At 32.0% G+C, this 16772-nt stretch overlaps 1 protein-coding gene across 2 annotated transcripts in view; it reads left to right on the top strand.

Annotated features, from left to right (window-relative positions):
• The window catches only part of LOC127735313 (protein neuralized-like), a 38143-nt gene extending 29614 nt beyond the window's left edge, over nt 1–8529 (top strand). The window contains exons 3-5 of one of the 2 annotated variants that reach the window (XM_052245458.1): nt 3869–4384; nt 5728–5847; nt 7859–8529. In XM_052245458.1, the coding sequence (XP_052101418.1) occupies nt 3869–4384; nt 5728–5847; nt 7859–8337 (1115 nt within the window). In that variant the 3' untranslated portion in view covers nt 8338–8529. The remainder of the gene's footprint in view (nt 1–3868; nt 4385–5727; nt 5848–7858) is intronic. The other variant, XM_052245459.1, reaches the window with a different exon arrangement.
• The last annotated feature ends 8243 nt before the right edge of the window (nt 8530–16772 follow it).

The raw sequence follows: 16772 nt of genomic DNA, 5'->3' as shown, positions 1-16772 counted from the left end.
CAGACGATGTAGACAATTTTTTTTATGATGAAGTACTTGAGCGATAAGATGTGTTCCTGTTTATGTGGTAAATATCTTCACCATTATGTTTTCATAATCTGAAGTGGAAGTGAGGCTACAGATGCTGGATTTCTTGAAAATGTGTAAATAAATCAGTGAAGTTCTTTAGAAAAAAGAGTCTTTGAAAAAGATAATAACTTTATCAGATAATTTCGACATCAAATAACATATTTTGTGTAGTGTTTGTCTTTTTTTCATGAATTAAGAATAAATTTCGATTTTTATACGACCGCAAAAAAGTTTGCGGCCGTATATTGGTATCACGTCGTTGTTGTCGTCCGAAGACATTTGCTTTCCAGAAAATAACTTTTAGTATAAGTAAATAGAAATCTATGAAATTTAAACACAAGGTTTATAACCACAAAAAGAAGGTTGGGATTGATTTTGGGGGTTATGGTCCTAATAGTTTAGGAATTAGGGGCCAAAAAAGGGCTCAAATAAGCATTTTTCTAGTTTCCAGACAATAACTTGTGGAACGGTGTATGAATATCTCTGAAATTATACCACAAGTTTCCATACCACAAAGGGATGGTTAGGATTGACTATGGGGGGTTATGGCTCAAACCGTTTAGGAATCAGGGGCAAAAAAGGGGGAAAAAACAAAGGTTTCCTGGTTAATGGACAATTTAAAAGCAGTGTAAGGGAGGATATCCAAACACATTTAAAGTACAATGTTGTGTATGTTTGGATTACCTCCCTTACACTGCTTTTAAATTATGTATAAAGAAGTTTTGTATTGTTTTGAGGTGATTAGCTGTCAATTTATTCTTAGAAGTTACTATTAAAGGAATATTAATTTTAGCAATGATTATGTATGTCATTTTCTATTTTAAGACTTTTATGATGTATTTAAATTGGTAATTATGGTTGCAAACGCCATTGGAAATTTGAATTGAGATTATGACCATATCTTGAGGGAAAGAATTTAATTTTTTTGGAAAAGGAGAGGGGGGGGGGGGGGTCAGTACGCAACAGCATAGTGTATTTCACATAAGCAAAAAAAAAGGGGGGTAATTTTTTTGTTTGTTTGTTGTGGGGGGGGGAGCGCAACAGCATAGTGTATTGCACAAAAGCAAAAAATTGAATATAAATTCAAATCATATAACCAATTCTAATTTCTTTGACTACAGTTATTCGGTGTCAGGAACCTATTATGTGTCAAATATTTAATTACATTCCAAATTCAGACCTGTCTCAAGTGCGAATATTGTGTCCATTTTTGCCCCAACTGTTCATGGTTCGACCTCTGCGGTCGTATCCAGCTGAGCTCAGTGAAGCATTTTATTTTTTATGGTTTGTATTTTGTTAAAACATATGAATGTCTGTGTTTTTTGGATTGACAATAGTTGATTCCATCCTTTACCTGTGGGATAGTTGAGACAAAAGTCTAGGTATTTATCTTTCCCAAGAACAAGGGCACTTTTTAATGGCTTGAGTTTTAAACACATGGAGTTTTATATTTTTAAATTTGTAAAACAGTTAATCATTAGATGGGTTGCATATTTTAGTCAAATTAAAAGCATGACTGAATAAAAAAAAATATTTCCCTGTTTTTTCTTCCATTTTAGTTTTTGTTCTGTTTTACAATTTATATGAATACTCTTTTAAAATTTTGGTGTTGATACCTAATATTGTTCTTATAAAAACCATTATAGATGAATAGTTACATTACATGTATCTTTCACTAGACTCAGCACTTTTGAGTTTGGATGAAAGCAATAGTGAGCCATTACAATATCAAATACAACATTCATGACAGCACATGCATGGCATGACAAGTTCACAAGAATGCATAGGAAAACAAACGAAAAAATTGCTATAACTCATAATTTCATAGTTGGAGCATAAAAATGTAATTATAAGAATTGAATGCCTTTTTTTGTAATTTATAGGATTATAAAAACGTTGATCATGCACACATTTTTAGTGTGAAGCACTTCTGCTCTTCACACAAAATGTACTTCAGACCTTTAGTAAACGCTTTTACACCCCAATAAAATGACAAAAAGAAGCATTCAATTCTTAAGTAAAATATTCAAATTAGAGTAATTTGAGGCAAAATACTTGTTCCAAAGTAAATCAGGATGGTAAAAATTTGGACTTGACCTTGCTGTACTAAAAAATAAGTATTCCGTTTACACATCAGTTTTATAGAAGGAATGTATCGGTACCCTCAACAATCCCAGCTATGTTCTGTTACTTATTACATAGATTGTTTTATCTGTCTAGTGATTTGATGATTATTTCTTATGTACAAGAACATTTATAAAATTGTTTTGAAAAGAGAAATTATCAAGTTGTTTTGATGCAATGTACTAAGAATAAAAGGTTACACCTATCAATCATTATCTAGGTGAATTTTCATAAAATTTGAATTTAGAATTCAATTAAACCGATGGTGTTTTTTTAAGTCGTTATCAGGAAAGATATAGTTCTCAGTAGGACTAAATGCAGATTTCTGTTCATTAGGTTTAAGATTTTCCTTGCGACTTACAAAGGTTCTTTGTATTATTTATCTTTAGATATGCCACTATTTATATCTAGTTCCTTGCCTTCTAACCAACCCTATTTTTTATCGCTGACCCTAAAAAAATAATTGCCCTAGGTACCAAAACATTATTCCAGAAATAGTTTTTTTGAGTCTTATTCTGTTGAGACTGCTGAAAGACTCCCCTCCTTAATTTATTGAAATCTATCCTTTTGCATTAACCATACTATCTTACGACAAAAGTTTTTTTTTGCTCAAACACTGTCTTAGTAGTATGAATATTTTTCCCAGAAATCTTTCAGACTATTTTAAAATATAATAATCCTGCCTGTCACCAGGGTACTTTTTATCTTCCCTCCTAAAAATAAGACAAATAAAGAGATAATTGTAATGACCACAGCACATCCTTGTTCTACTGTAACTGTACGTATACCTGTAGGGTAGACATGTCTTATTATTAGTGATATAGACATCATGATCGTGAATATTTATAAATACTCCATTTGGAAAAAAAAATCCCCCTGATCATGTGAATCTGACCACATTCATCAGTTACAGTGATATATGATATTTCCTTGAAAACATTGAATCTGACAGTATGTAACTATACACGTACATGGGTAGGTTTAAAATGGGACAAAATTAAGGGATGTTGAAAAATATGTTGCTGAATAAAAAGCTAGAGCAGTATATCATGTATATATTGTATAGTTCATATTTGTTGGATTTAGGTGCATTAGATGAAATGCTATGCACATGTTGTTCAGAGTGCATTTATTATCTTGTTATTGAGATTGCCTTGTTTATGAAAATAATAAAGAAAAAAACTAATCCAATTATTTTTTATGTTCTAAATTGAAAACAAATTACAATGGAATTCCTTCAACTGTGAACACTCTTAGATTATAGCAGTAGAAGCTATTATTCAGTTTGGAATTTTAGAACCCATGTCTATTGAGCACATATTCACATGAGGCTTAAAAAAATTTTAAATCTACTTTTTAACTGCCTTTTCCGAAGTAAAACTCCAGTTATAAAATTGGTGAAGTACGGCTAGCAGGCGGTTGGATGCTAAACAGTTTAACTTTAACTTAGTTTGCCAAATATGCCATCATAGAAAATTTATACTTCGTTGAACATTTATATTCTTGGTTTACCGTAATTTAACCACTAAATCAATGAAAATTGGTATCCCACGAATAATAAATGAATCCACAGTATATGGTAATGATTTCTGTATTATATTTATGAAAAAAATATGCAAAACTTGCTGTCTGCTTTCTTGCAACACATTAACAGTGCTTGTTCTTTATTTTTCAGAGGCTCCTTTATTGAACAACATGTTAAATCGTCCTTCTGTGTCAATGCCTTCTGAAATATCGGCTATTACATCACAGATGACAGCAATGACATCAGAAACAGTACCGTCAACCACTGTCATTCAGTCAAACAGTTTGCCAATCAAATACTATACAATGACTAGATTCTCTTTAATGCAATGGCATAAACTTCAAGGGAAAAACATACAGATCATTGATCCTAGTCGGACAATAGCTTATCGTGCACCTGAAGAATTTTGCAATGGTTATGTTTTTTCATCGAGACCATTAAAATGTGGTGAAAAAGTAGTGCTGCAAGTACTAGGAATAGATAGATCGTATGTTGGTGGTCTAGCAGTGGGCTTTACTACGTGTTCACCCGATTCTGTGTCACAATCAGAACTACCAGATGATGCTGACTTATTGTTAGATAGAATGGAATATTGGGTTGTAAATAAAGATGTATATCGGTCACCAGAAATAGGAGACGAGTTGTGTTTTCATTTAACTAATGATGGTTGGTATTACTCTGTAGAAATTACTGAATTCAAACCATTCAACAACAAAATACTGGCCGTATAGTTGGCTCAAGAAAAAAAACCAATTATCAATTCTTTCCATTAGTAGAGAAATTATCATACAGAATCCATTCTTTTATAACTGAATTATTGATGTAAATTGGATATTTGTCATCAATACAAACAAAGGAAAGAATATATATATAGCTATGGTTGGTGTTAAATACCTTTCAGGCTACACCCATGTCTACATATTTTATGAAGTGATTAGATTGATTTCATAGACAGCATGATGAGCACAATTACACGAATGTTCATTCACTGTCTCCTTTAGTAGGGTTTTCATAAACAGTTGGAGTCAGTTTCTTAGTTTTGTTATATACACCTGCATTATGGAGGAGAAATGAAAGGAAATTTAGATGACCACTGTTAGATTGAACCTGGAAGTTTTTCTTTGATATAAGAGAGAGGTGAAAGATATCAAAGGGATAATCTAACTCATAAGTCTGAAATAAACTGACAACGCTATGGCATAAAGAAAAGAAAAGAAAAAAAAATTATATAAAACACAACATAGAAAACTAATGACTGAACAACACGAACCCCACTAAAAAATGGTGGGTGATCTCAGGTGGTCCAGAAGGGTAGGCAGATCCTGCTCCACATATGATATGTTGCTTATTTTATTTTTATACCCCCACTCTTATAGTGGGTCTATATTGCCTTCACCTTGTCTCTCCTTTTGATTTGAATCATGAATGATGACATATACAAAAAAGACAGTTTAGAAAAACCCTGAACTCTATAATATCTTTACAATAACACAGATACAAGTAAAACAATATTAAAAAAATACTGTATTAAGAAATGCTGAAGGCAAGCTCAAAACATTTTACTGATATAAAATTATGAAGATGAATTTAATATTCATGAGACTAACTCACAATGCATTTTATACATACATTAAACATTATTACTTAAAACATTGAGTCCTTTTAAATTGAATCATATCTAGGGTGTCTAGTCTCCAAAATATGTCCGTCACCATGTACCATTGTTACTCAGTAGTATTGATATAGATAAACAAGGAAGTAAAAGAACAAAATCATTCCATTTCTCTACAGTAACATAGCTAATTTGGACCACAAGTTGATGTGTTGTGATTCTCCATTTGAAACTATATTGGCCCCCTTTTATTGTATAGAAAAACTGACTCAGTTACAAAGGAGTACATACCAGATGAGAGATACAATTGATTGGCATAGAAATTTGTATGCAGCTATTTCTATCTTGAAATATATGAAATGGTTGTGATGTTTTATCATTTTGAATGTGTTTTCAGGAGAAGTCCGATATTCCAGAAACAACAGTAAAGTGGCAACTTTAATGCACGTAGATAGAACATTACCATTGTGGATATTTTTTGACATTTATGGAAACATACAAAAAATGAGATGTTTAGGTAAGTTTATATGCTGAATATTTAGAAGTACTGTAATGTTTATGAAAAGAAAAAGTTTACAGGTGTTAACTTTATGAAAATGAGGAGATGTGGTATGATTGCCAATGAGACAACTCTCCACCAGATACCAAATGATGTAGCTGTTAACAACAATAGGTCACTTACGATCACTACATATTTCTCAAAATACATATCTTTATTTGAACAAAACAGGAAGCTCTGTGTATGAACAAATTAATATTTTTAAGTTAAGTTCATTGCAGTTCCTCAGTAAATTTTTCACCAACATCTGTTGGTCTATATTTTGCTACTTCTTGGTATATGCACATAAACAAAAGTTTAGGCATGGAACAAAGTTATCTTTTAGCTCATCGATTCCCCAAGATATCATAATCAAGTTTTTCATAGAATAGAGGCGAAAGATACCAAGGGACATTCAAACTCGTAAGTCGAAAACAAACTGACAATGCCATGGCAAAAAAAACAAAAAACCAAGAAAAGACAAACAACAATACACAACACACAACATAGACAAGACTGTTACCGGTTTAAACATCACAGAAATAAAAAAAAAAGCAAAAGAACAAAAGCCAGAGCAACAGGACCCCATAACTTTGATATCTATGGCAGATTGGTTTTATGCACCAGTTTCCCTTTTTAGCTCACCTGGCCTAAAAGGCCAAGTGAGCTTTTCTCATCACTTGGCGTCCGTCGTCCGTCGTGGTTGTTGTCCATTAACTTTTACAAAAATCTTCTCCTCTGAAACTATTGGGCCAAATTTAACCAAACTTGGCCACAATCATCATTGGGGTATCTAGTTTAAAAGATGTGTACGATCACCCAGCCTGCCAACCAACATGGCCGACATGGCTAAAAATAGAACATAGGGGTAAAATGCAGTTTTTGGCTTATATCTCTGAAACTAAAGCAAAAGTATAATGGTTGCAATATTTCATGCATCAATTGTAAACAAAAATATCAGGTGAGCGACACAGGCTCCTTGGAGCCTCTAGTTTCCATTGAAAGGCTGTGGCAAGATTTCTGTGATTTCACATAGTATAATTTATCTCTTTGGATATCTCAAGGTTCATGTTTAATGAGAAATATTTAACAAAAGGTCAAGTGATTCTTGTACTTGGACAGTATATTGGAGTCTACTGGTAGTAAATGAATATAAAGCAACATATAAGTTGCAATCTAGATAAACTTGAAGTGTCAGTCTGTTGGAAGGTAGTTTCATTTGAAATTAACATAATTTTATGACTACTCAATACATTAGGCAATAGTACATTGCAATAGGTACAGTGGAACTGTACATGCATACATTACTTAAAACAGAAGAATACCATAGTTTCTATGAATTCATTCCCTAGGAATTACATTGAACACCATTCTGCTGATATAGAGGGTGAAATGAAAGGCAGAACAAACTGTTGAGTCAGCATTATAACTGTTTTTGTATTATCAGGATAACTCAAAGCTTAAAAAGTAGAAAACTGACATTTATCAGTAGTAGTGAATACCAAGAGAATATTAAAACAATTTTAAATTGATTGAATTTTAATGTGTTACAACATCTACATGCAATAGAATAAAAATTAGGAGATGTGGTATGATTGCCAATGAGATAACTATCCACCAGAGTTTAAATGAAGTGGATGTAAGCAATTGTAGCTACATTTTAGATAGAATTAAACATATTCATGTGGATTTTTATTGATGTTGAGTTAAGATGAATTATGTTTGAAATAAATATTATTTGTAGAAAAGATTTTAGATTTACAGGCAAATCAGATCATTTCCATGTGATTTATCTCCTCTATCTGCCACTGAAGTTTCAAAGCTCAAATACAAGACATTATATTGTTGGTCGGCTAGAATTATACAACATTGCTGATACATTTGTACTTGTTCTTTATATACTATGCTTATTGCTTACAAATGTGAATGCAATTTAATCTTGTCACCAAATTAAACATTAAGTTTGATATATATTTTGTATGTTTTTCAGGTGTAGCACCTCATCAGCCACCAGTGCCGCCTCGACCACGTTCAACCTCGTACCTAACCCAGGGACCACTTAGTGTAGCTCTGCCACGTACAGAGAGACAAGTTCAACCTACCACACAAAACATCGCTAATTCTCAAGTTGGCTTACTACAACAGCAACTGCAGGAACAACATGCAGCATCCATGGTACGGAGTATTAGTGTGCCATCTGGGGTTTATGTTTCGTCCAAATCGTCTCCCCCTGTTCCTCCTAAATCCCATTCCATTTCGACACCGACATCGCCCACAGAAAAATCAATCCCAGAAAATGAGACAAGTGAATGTACAGTTTGTTATGAAAGGGAAGTTAATTCTGTGTTATATAAATGTGGACATGTGTGTATGTGTTTCGAATGTGCCATACATGTAAAGGAAAAAGGAGCTTTATGTCCTATCTGTCGACAGACCATTTTTGATGTCATAAGAATATATAAAACATGAAACATTGTTAAAAGTATTATTTTTTATTCTTTAAAAGGACAGAACCATTAAATTTGGTTCAGTAGGTAGTGTTGACTTCCTTTCCTTCTATCTGTGATTATAACTTAATTTAAGAATTATTTGTAAATAGAGAATATCATATGGCTTTTTCAATATCACATCTGTATCAACCCGAAACACCAATATAATCATGAGAGCTTTGCTCGAAGGATTATATTGGTTGAGGGTTGATACGGTGTGTGATATTGAAAAAGCCATATCATATACACTTTATTATATACATAAACCTCACGTAGATGTTTTTATGTGACATGACGTCATACAGATAAGGAGGTTTGAAATGACGTCATACAGATTATAGGTTTGACATGACGTCATACAGATTAGGGGTTTGATAAAGCCTTTGCAACAGTGACTGCAATCGATGACGTGACGTCAAACAGATTAAAGGTGTGATAAAGCCTTTGCAACCGTGCTGATATCGATATCATCACGGGTGGCTGATACAGCATGCTTGCCAATGATTGTATTACACATAAAATTTATCTGTATTTACTACTAAGTATATAATAAACTAAGATATTTACTAAGGTCCATAAATCATTTATTTTGGCATATTTTTTCCAAAGCTTATATGAGTTAAAAATGTCAGAAAAATGTTAGCCAAAAATAATTGAGTCAATGATTAAGAGGTAAAAATCAATGAAGTGTACACTGTGAAGTAGAAAAAAGAACATTTTTGGAGGTGCTACTTATTGGAAAGCCAAACTAGATTAATGTAGTAGAATATTGTAATATTGCTGGCAATATTACATTAAAATATTGCATAGATAAAATTTTGATATTGTCATTTCTTCTTGAATATGCATTACTTTGTTATGATATTTGAAATAAAGTTGTAAGAAAATCAGAAAATTATCACACTAATTCAATTTGATCAAATTTTATGAAAAAAAAATCATTTTGCTAATAACCCTCAATGCTTTCTGTATTTGTTTTCTCCAGTCTTCTTTTAGTCATCATTATTTTGTTTTCACTAATTTTCCCCTTTCAATCTCAGGACTTTTTATACATTCTTTTTATTTCTTGTAATGTATTTATTTTGAGTTATCCCCCTTTGAATGGTGCTCATTTATTGTTTTATCTTTGACAAGTGCTGTATTGTACATACATATAAATGAAAGTAATGCATTTTAAAGGTAAATATTGTTGAATTGAAAAGAAATTAAATTTCTTTAATATATACTGGTCTATGGTAACATTCATAATACATTATCATGGTTCCAATTTTACATGTTTTATTAGAATACTGTGAATTCAGATTTTTTTTTGCATTTTTTTAGTAATGTAAGGAAAGTGATGCAATAAAGCATTTCATTAAGTAGAAACCACATTTTCAATTCTTTTAATATATGATGGAGCATTCTCAGTAATCCCATTACTTTTATCTCTGTTTTTTTTTTCTTTTTGAGGATCAACAATTGCCCACAATAATATCTTAATTAAATAATGCAAAAGAGATCATTCTGTTCTTAAATTCAAATGGACAGTAGTCAACAATTGTATCTGAAAAAACAAAATCAGAACTTGAAAGATTTAAAATGGAAAAAATAAAACTAAAAACCTGTTAGAAAAAAGTCCAATTTGAGAATTGTATTTTGTACTGACGTGTTTGTTGTAGTTTTCAATAAGCTTTAATAATTGAATAACAAGGTCCATTTCTTCAGTACTAATACATAGGAGCTGCATCAGATAGAAATCGACCTTATGCAAATTTATATCAATACATCTGTTAACGTATTTCGAGTTGAAAAATCTCTACGGAAAGTTTGTGACTGTTTGAAAGTTGAGTTATTTTAAGAACCCTACAAAAAAGACCAAAATCCATTTTTGATTTCGTATTTTAATTTTCTTATACATGTACATGTGTAATGTGCACTTGCATAAGGTCAATTTCTATCCAACACAGCTCATATATTAATGCATTTTAATGATATTAGCTTTCATTAATCTTACCATTCAAACTATAGACCAGTTTTCTAATGTCATAATGGTTGTTAAATATATTTGAAGAGATATTATATTTATATGTATATAATGGTTTAGTGCAATTGTTTTTATAACTCTTTGAAACTTATTATCTAACAATGCAAGATGTCGGTATATATGATAATATTGATTGATTCCCCAACCCCCCTTTTCATCATGTTTCATTTAGATCAAAATTGTATATAAAAGCGTCCTATATAATGTTCTAGGTATTAACCATTAATTTCTTGAAATATCAAATTAATAACTTTGTTTTTAATAGTATCATTTAAAACTCTATTAACAATTCCCTACATAAAGATGACCTCTGTTTTCTGTGGTAATATGTTGTTGTTAACCATTTGTATACATTTTTTTGTACACTTTGAATTCAAACTCTGTCCACTAAAATAATGTATACTAAGGGATTTTACTGAATGGTGAAACAATAGAAATCATTTTATATCATGGTGAAAGAGTTTAAATGGCATTTTATTGTATGAATTTGATAATTCTTTTCATGTCATTGATTATGTTAGCTAACAGGGTGACTGGTTCACACAAAAAGTATTATATATTTTCATTTATTCATTCATCAAGTTTTGATTTGTTTTCTAACTATGTCTATCAAATCTGAGATATAAATTTATTTTTACAAAATGTCTGCAGCTTTGAATTTCTTATTTGATCATCAGAACATAATTAAATACTATTGCTATAATTTCATTGATGGGAAAAATGCAGCAGTATAAAGTTTGCAATAATAAAAACTTGCATTCATAGTTTCAGTAGAAATTTTGCATCATAATATATTTGCAATTGCATTTATTTGAATTTTTTTTTTTGCTGAAGTACTGGATTTGCAATGATTAATGCACACATTAATTTCTGAATTTACAGTAGTTGACACAGTACAGTATACTTGGATATTTTCCCTCTAAGTTTAATTTTGTTTATTTCATGATCACGTAAAATGAGTGTAAAAATACCCACAAAATGGGTTATAAAATGCAATTATGTTGATATGCAGTGCAAATTTAACCCAAAGACAAAATTTTAGGCATTGAAATCATGAAAATATCGACATTTACAATAAATGATATGGATAACAGATTTATTTAGGAAATCCATATTTTATCAAACAGATTTGTCTTTTCTATTTTATCAGATAACTGCAAAATTTTTACATCTTAAATTTTTTTTCTTCAAATATCTAATTTCAATTACATTTGTTCTGAAAATTCAAATGATTTACTTAAATGATAATTCCAATTAATTGGTTACTGTATCATCTTAATAGCAACACTAATTGGTGGCTGCAATAGCATTAAAAAAAAGTCACCGTAAAATGATCAATGATTTTTCTTCTGATAGCTGTCCCTTTTGAACAATAGTAAGATTTTTAAAAAGAATTCCAAAATGTCCTGTACACATTCTGATTTATTTATATTATTTAAGTTATAAATGAAGATGAATATCATTATCAGCTTTAATGTAGAAGTTGATCTACATTTCTCATAATTTCATTGTTATTATGTCATCTTGTTACATTAGATGAGAGTTGCTGGAGTGTAATATACAAATAAACATTTTAGTATGATTCATGAGTTTCTCTTTTTTAACAGATTTAGGATGTGTTGCCACTGTTTTCTATCTGTTGAAACACTGGTATTTCACAGTTACTTTAGTTTTGATTGATATATCCTTAACACAATATTTCGTTGCTAAAAACAATGGTCTAAGTGGATTTTAGGGGTTATATTCCAACCTGTTTTCAAAAGAAGAGATAAGAGCATATAATATGATTGATTGATTTTTAGGGCCAAGTGAGCTTTTCTCATCATTTGGCGTTGACACCGTTTTCCATCGTCTGTTAACTTTTACAAAAATCTTCTTCTCTGAAACTACTGGTCCGAACTTAACCAAACTTGACCACAATCATTGTTGGGGTATCTTGTTTAAAAAATGTGTCCGATGACCTAACCTGCCAACCAAGATGGTGGACATGGCTAAAAATAGAACATAGGGTCAAACGCAAATTTTGTCTATTATTTTGAAAACCATTATAAATAGAGAAAATCTAACAAGGGCAAAAATGTTCAGAATGTTGAGCTCTACCAATTGTCATATACATCAAAACTGTCAGTCAACTTCTTATAGGAGTTATCACCCTTAAATGACAAATTTTACCATTTTTTTTCATTTTAGCCTTTTATCTTGAAAACTATAATAGATAGAGAGAAATCTTAAATGCAAAAATGATCAGCAGGACAAGTTCTACAAATAAGTCTACATGGCTGACATCTTCAGTCGACTCTTTATGAGAGTTATAGCCCTTTGATGACGATTTTTATCATTTTTTTTTGTTTTTGCCTTATATCTTAAAAATTAAAATAGATGGATTGAAAATTAAATAAGCAAATATGATCAGCAAGACAAAGATCTACAATAAAGACAATATGGAGGAAATCATCCAACGAGTCCGTATTGGAGTTATTGCCCTTTAATGATGATTTTTGTCTCGCCTTGACGGAGTCAAAAAGCGAGACATAGGTATGCTGTTTCCGGCGTCGGCGGCGTCAACAATGTATTAGTTTGTGATTAGGTCTAGTTCATGGTGAACCACTAGTGGTAGGTCAATGATATTTGGTATGCAGTTGTATAAGCATTGGCACATCTCATTACCATGGAGATTATTTGGCCCTGCCCCCTCAGTCATGGTTTATTGACTTTGAAACTTTGCTTAGTTTACATGTATTAGTTTGTGACTAGGTCAGTTTATGGTGAACCACTAGTGGTAGGTCAATGATATTTGGTATGCAGTTGTATAAGCATTGGCACATCTCATTACCATGGAGATTATTTGGCCCTGCCCCCTCAGTCATGGTTTATTGACTTTGAAACTTTGCTTAGTTTACATGTATTAGTTTGTGACTAGGTCAGTTTCTGCGGAACCACTAGTGGTAGGTCAATGATATTTGGTATGCAGTTGTATAAGCATTGGCATATCTCATTTCCATGGAGATTATTTGGCCACACCCCCTCTGTCATGGTCTATTGACTTTGACATTTTTGCATAGTTTTCATGTATTAGTTTGTGATTAGGTCAGTTTCTGGTGAACCACTAGTAGTAGGTCAATGATATTTTGTATACAGTTGTATAAGCATTGGATTATCTCATTTCCATGGAGATTATTTGGCCAGGTCCCCTCTGTCATGGTCTATTGACTTTTAAATTTTTGCTTAGTTTTCATGTATTAGTTTATGATTAGGTCAGTTTTAAGATGAACCATTAAGCTTAAGTCATTGATATTTGGTATGCAAAAGTATTGGTAATTGCAAGTTTCATTTCCACTGAGATTATATAACCCCACCTCTTCATTATGGTTTATTGACTTTGAAACTTTTGCATAGTTTACAAGTTAATGTTTGTGTTTAGGTTTGTTTGAAGAGAACGACACATGAAAAGTCAATGGTATTTGGTATGCAGTTGTATTAGCATTGGCACATCTGATTTCCATGGATATTGTTTAGCCCTGTACCTTCAGTCATGGTTCATTGACTTTAAATATTTGCATAACTTACATGTTAAAGTATTGCTATTTTAATTTCAACATATGCATTATCAAAATAACAAATAGGCGAGACATATCTCTGTGTTAACAGTTTATTAACCTTTTTTTTTGCGTTTTGCCTTATATTATAAAAATTATAATATATAAATAGACACTTTAAATCACAAAAATGATCAGCAAGGCACGATTCCCTAACAACTCAAATTTCGCTGGTATAGTTAGTAGACTGTCACTCTGTATAGAAGTGATTGCCCTTAAATGAGGATTTTTATGCCCCCGCCATAGTGGAGGGGGCATTAAGCTAACCCTTGTCTGTCTTTATGTCCGTCCATCTGTCCGTCCGTACATCCCAGAGCTGGTTTCCGTTCTCTAACTTTAGTTTACCTCAACCAAATGTTATGAAATTTATACACTATGCTTATTACCACAAAACACAGATCAAGTTTGAATTTTGTTGGTGTCTCTTTAATCGTTCTAAAGTTATGCCCCTTTACAAATGGAAAAATTGCTGAATTTTTTGTTTCCGTTCTCTTACTTTAGTTTACCTCAACCAAATGTTATGACACTTATACACAATGCTTATTACCACAAAGCACAGATCAAGATTGAATTTTGGTTGTGTCACTTTAACCGTTCTAGAGTCATGCCCTTTGACAAATGGAAAAATTGCTGAATTTTTCGTTTCCGTTCTCTCACTTAAGTTTTCCTCAACCAAATGTTATGAAACTTATACGCAATGCTTATTACCACAAAACTCAGATGAAGTTCAATTTTGGGTAGCGTCACTTTTACCGTTCTACAGTGATGTCCCTTTATAACTTTATATGATATGCAAGCGTGGGCATCATCTGTGTCCCATGGACACATTCCCTATTTATTTTACTCTCTTTTGTGTTTTGAGCAAAAATTAAAGAAGATAGAGAGAAAATTAAACAGAATAAATGATCAGCATTACAAGATCAACAAAACAGATGTCTTTTTATCCTGTGATTAGTGAAGCAGATGGTATATACGGGAAGTGATCATTTGTCCATTCTTTATTCAATCCCAATTTTGTATCTGTAACCTCTCTTACACGGAACACCAGTGACTGGATTTCAATGAAAATTGCAGAGACACTTGAGTACTTGGTGGAATTTGCATCTTATACTTTTGTTCCAAACACTTGATTCGTTCCAATACCAGACTGTTGCCTTGTCTAATATAAGAAGAATGTGTCTGAGGATATGAATGCTCCCGCTCAAGCTTTGCAATTTTCCAAATTAATAAGGGGCACAACTCTAGAACGGTAAATGACTCACAACCAAAATTCGAACTCTGTCTGCATGTTGTGGTTCTTAGCATTGTGTATGAGTTCCATTAAATTTTGATGAGACAAACTTAAGTAAGAGCGCGGAAACGAAAATTTTTTGCAATTTTCCAAGTTATGAATGGGCATAACTCTAGAACACTGAGTGACTCACTACCAAATTTAAACTCTGTCTGCTAGATTTGGTTCTTAGAATTGTGTATGAGTTTCATAAAATTTTGATGAGGAAAACTTGAGTAGTAAGAGTGCAGAAATGGACAAAATTTGCAAATTTCCAAGTTAAAAATGGACATAACCCTAGAATGGTAAGTGACTCTCTGCCTATATTTAACCCTGTCTGCGAGTTTTGGTTCTCAGTACTGTGTACGAGTTTCATAAAAATTGCATGAGGCAAACTAAAGTAAGGGTGTGGAAACGAAAATGGGAAGGATGGACGGAAAGACTGAAGGCAAACAGATGGAAAGATGGAAGGATGGATAGACAGTTAGTTGTCAACTTTTCAAACTTAGGTAGAGTAGGTCTTTCTTATTAGTGGGACGTTAACCATTAAATCTTTTTCCTGTTAAATTTTTATGGTACTTTTAATATATTACTTTCTGCATTTTTAATAAACAATGTTTGAAAGAATTCAAGTAAACATGAACTGATTACCTAAAACAACAAATATAAAGCTTTACTACAAGTATCACATAAACTTAACATTATCCAAGAAAATGAGATTAAGGTCAGATTAACTAAACCAGTAATATATGTACACCTTACAATCATTCGATACACCAAATTTAGTTGACCTATTGCTTATAGTTTCTAAGAAACAAACTTAATCTGGAAAACAACATTGACCAATGTACCATGAAAATGAGGTCAAGATCAGATGAACCATGCCAGACAGACATATACACCTTACAATCAATCTATGCATTTAATATATAGTTGACCTATTGTTTATAGTATCTAAGAAACAAACTTAACATCGACCTATGAACAATGAAAATGAGGTCAAGGTCAGATGATACCTGCCAGACAGACATATACACCTTACAATCATTCCATACACTAAATATAGTTGACCTATTGTTTGTAGTATCTAAGAAACAAACTTAACCATGAAAACTTAACATTGACCAATGAACCATGAAAATGAGGTCAAGGTCAGATGATACCTGCCAGACAGACATATACACCATACAATCATTCCATACACCAAACATAGTTGACCTATTGGTTATAGTTTAAGAAAAACAGACCAAAACACAATAAGAGTGCACACGCTGAAATGTCTCGCCTTCTTTACTAATCATTGATATTATGTTGATAGTCCTAAATATAAAGTTTATTACAACTGCCACATAAACTTAACATTAACCAAGTAAACTAAACATTGACCAATGAACCATGAAAATGAGGTCAAGGTCAGATAAACCATGCAAGGCAGGCATGTACAGCTAACAAATCTTCCATACAACAAATAAAGTTGACCTATTGCTTATAGTTTAAGAAAAACAGACCAAAACACAAAAACT

The sequence above is a fragment of the Mytilus californianus genome, unplaced genomic scaffold, assembly GCF_021869535.1.
Source record: "Mytilus californianus isolate M0D057914Y unplaced genomic scaffold, xbMytCali1.0.p SCAF_3, whole genome shotgun sequence".
Taxonomy (NCBI): Eukaryota; Metazoa; Mollusca; class Bivalvia; order Mytilida; family Mytilidae; genus Mytilus; species Mytilus californianus.
The sequence above is the reverse complement of the archived record's forward strand: the minus strand, read 5'-3'. Positions and strand labels throughout refer to the sequence as shown.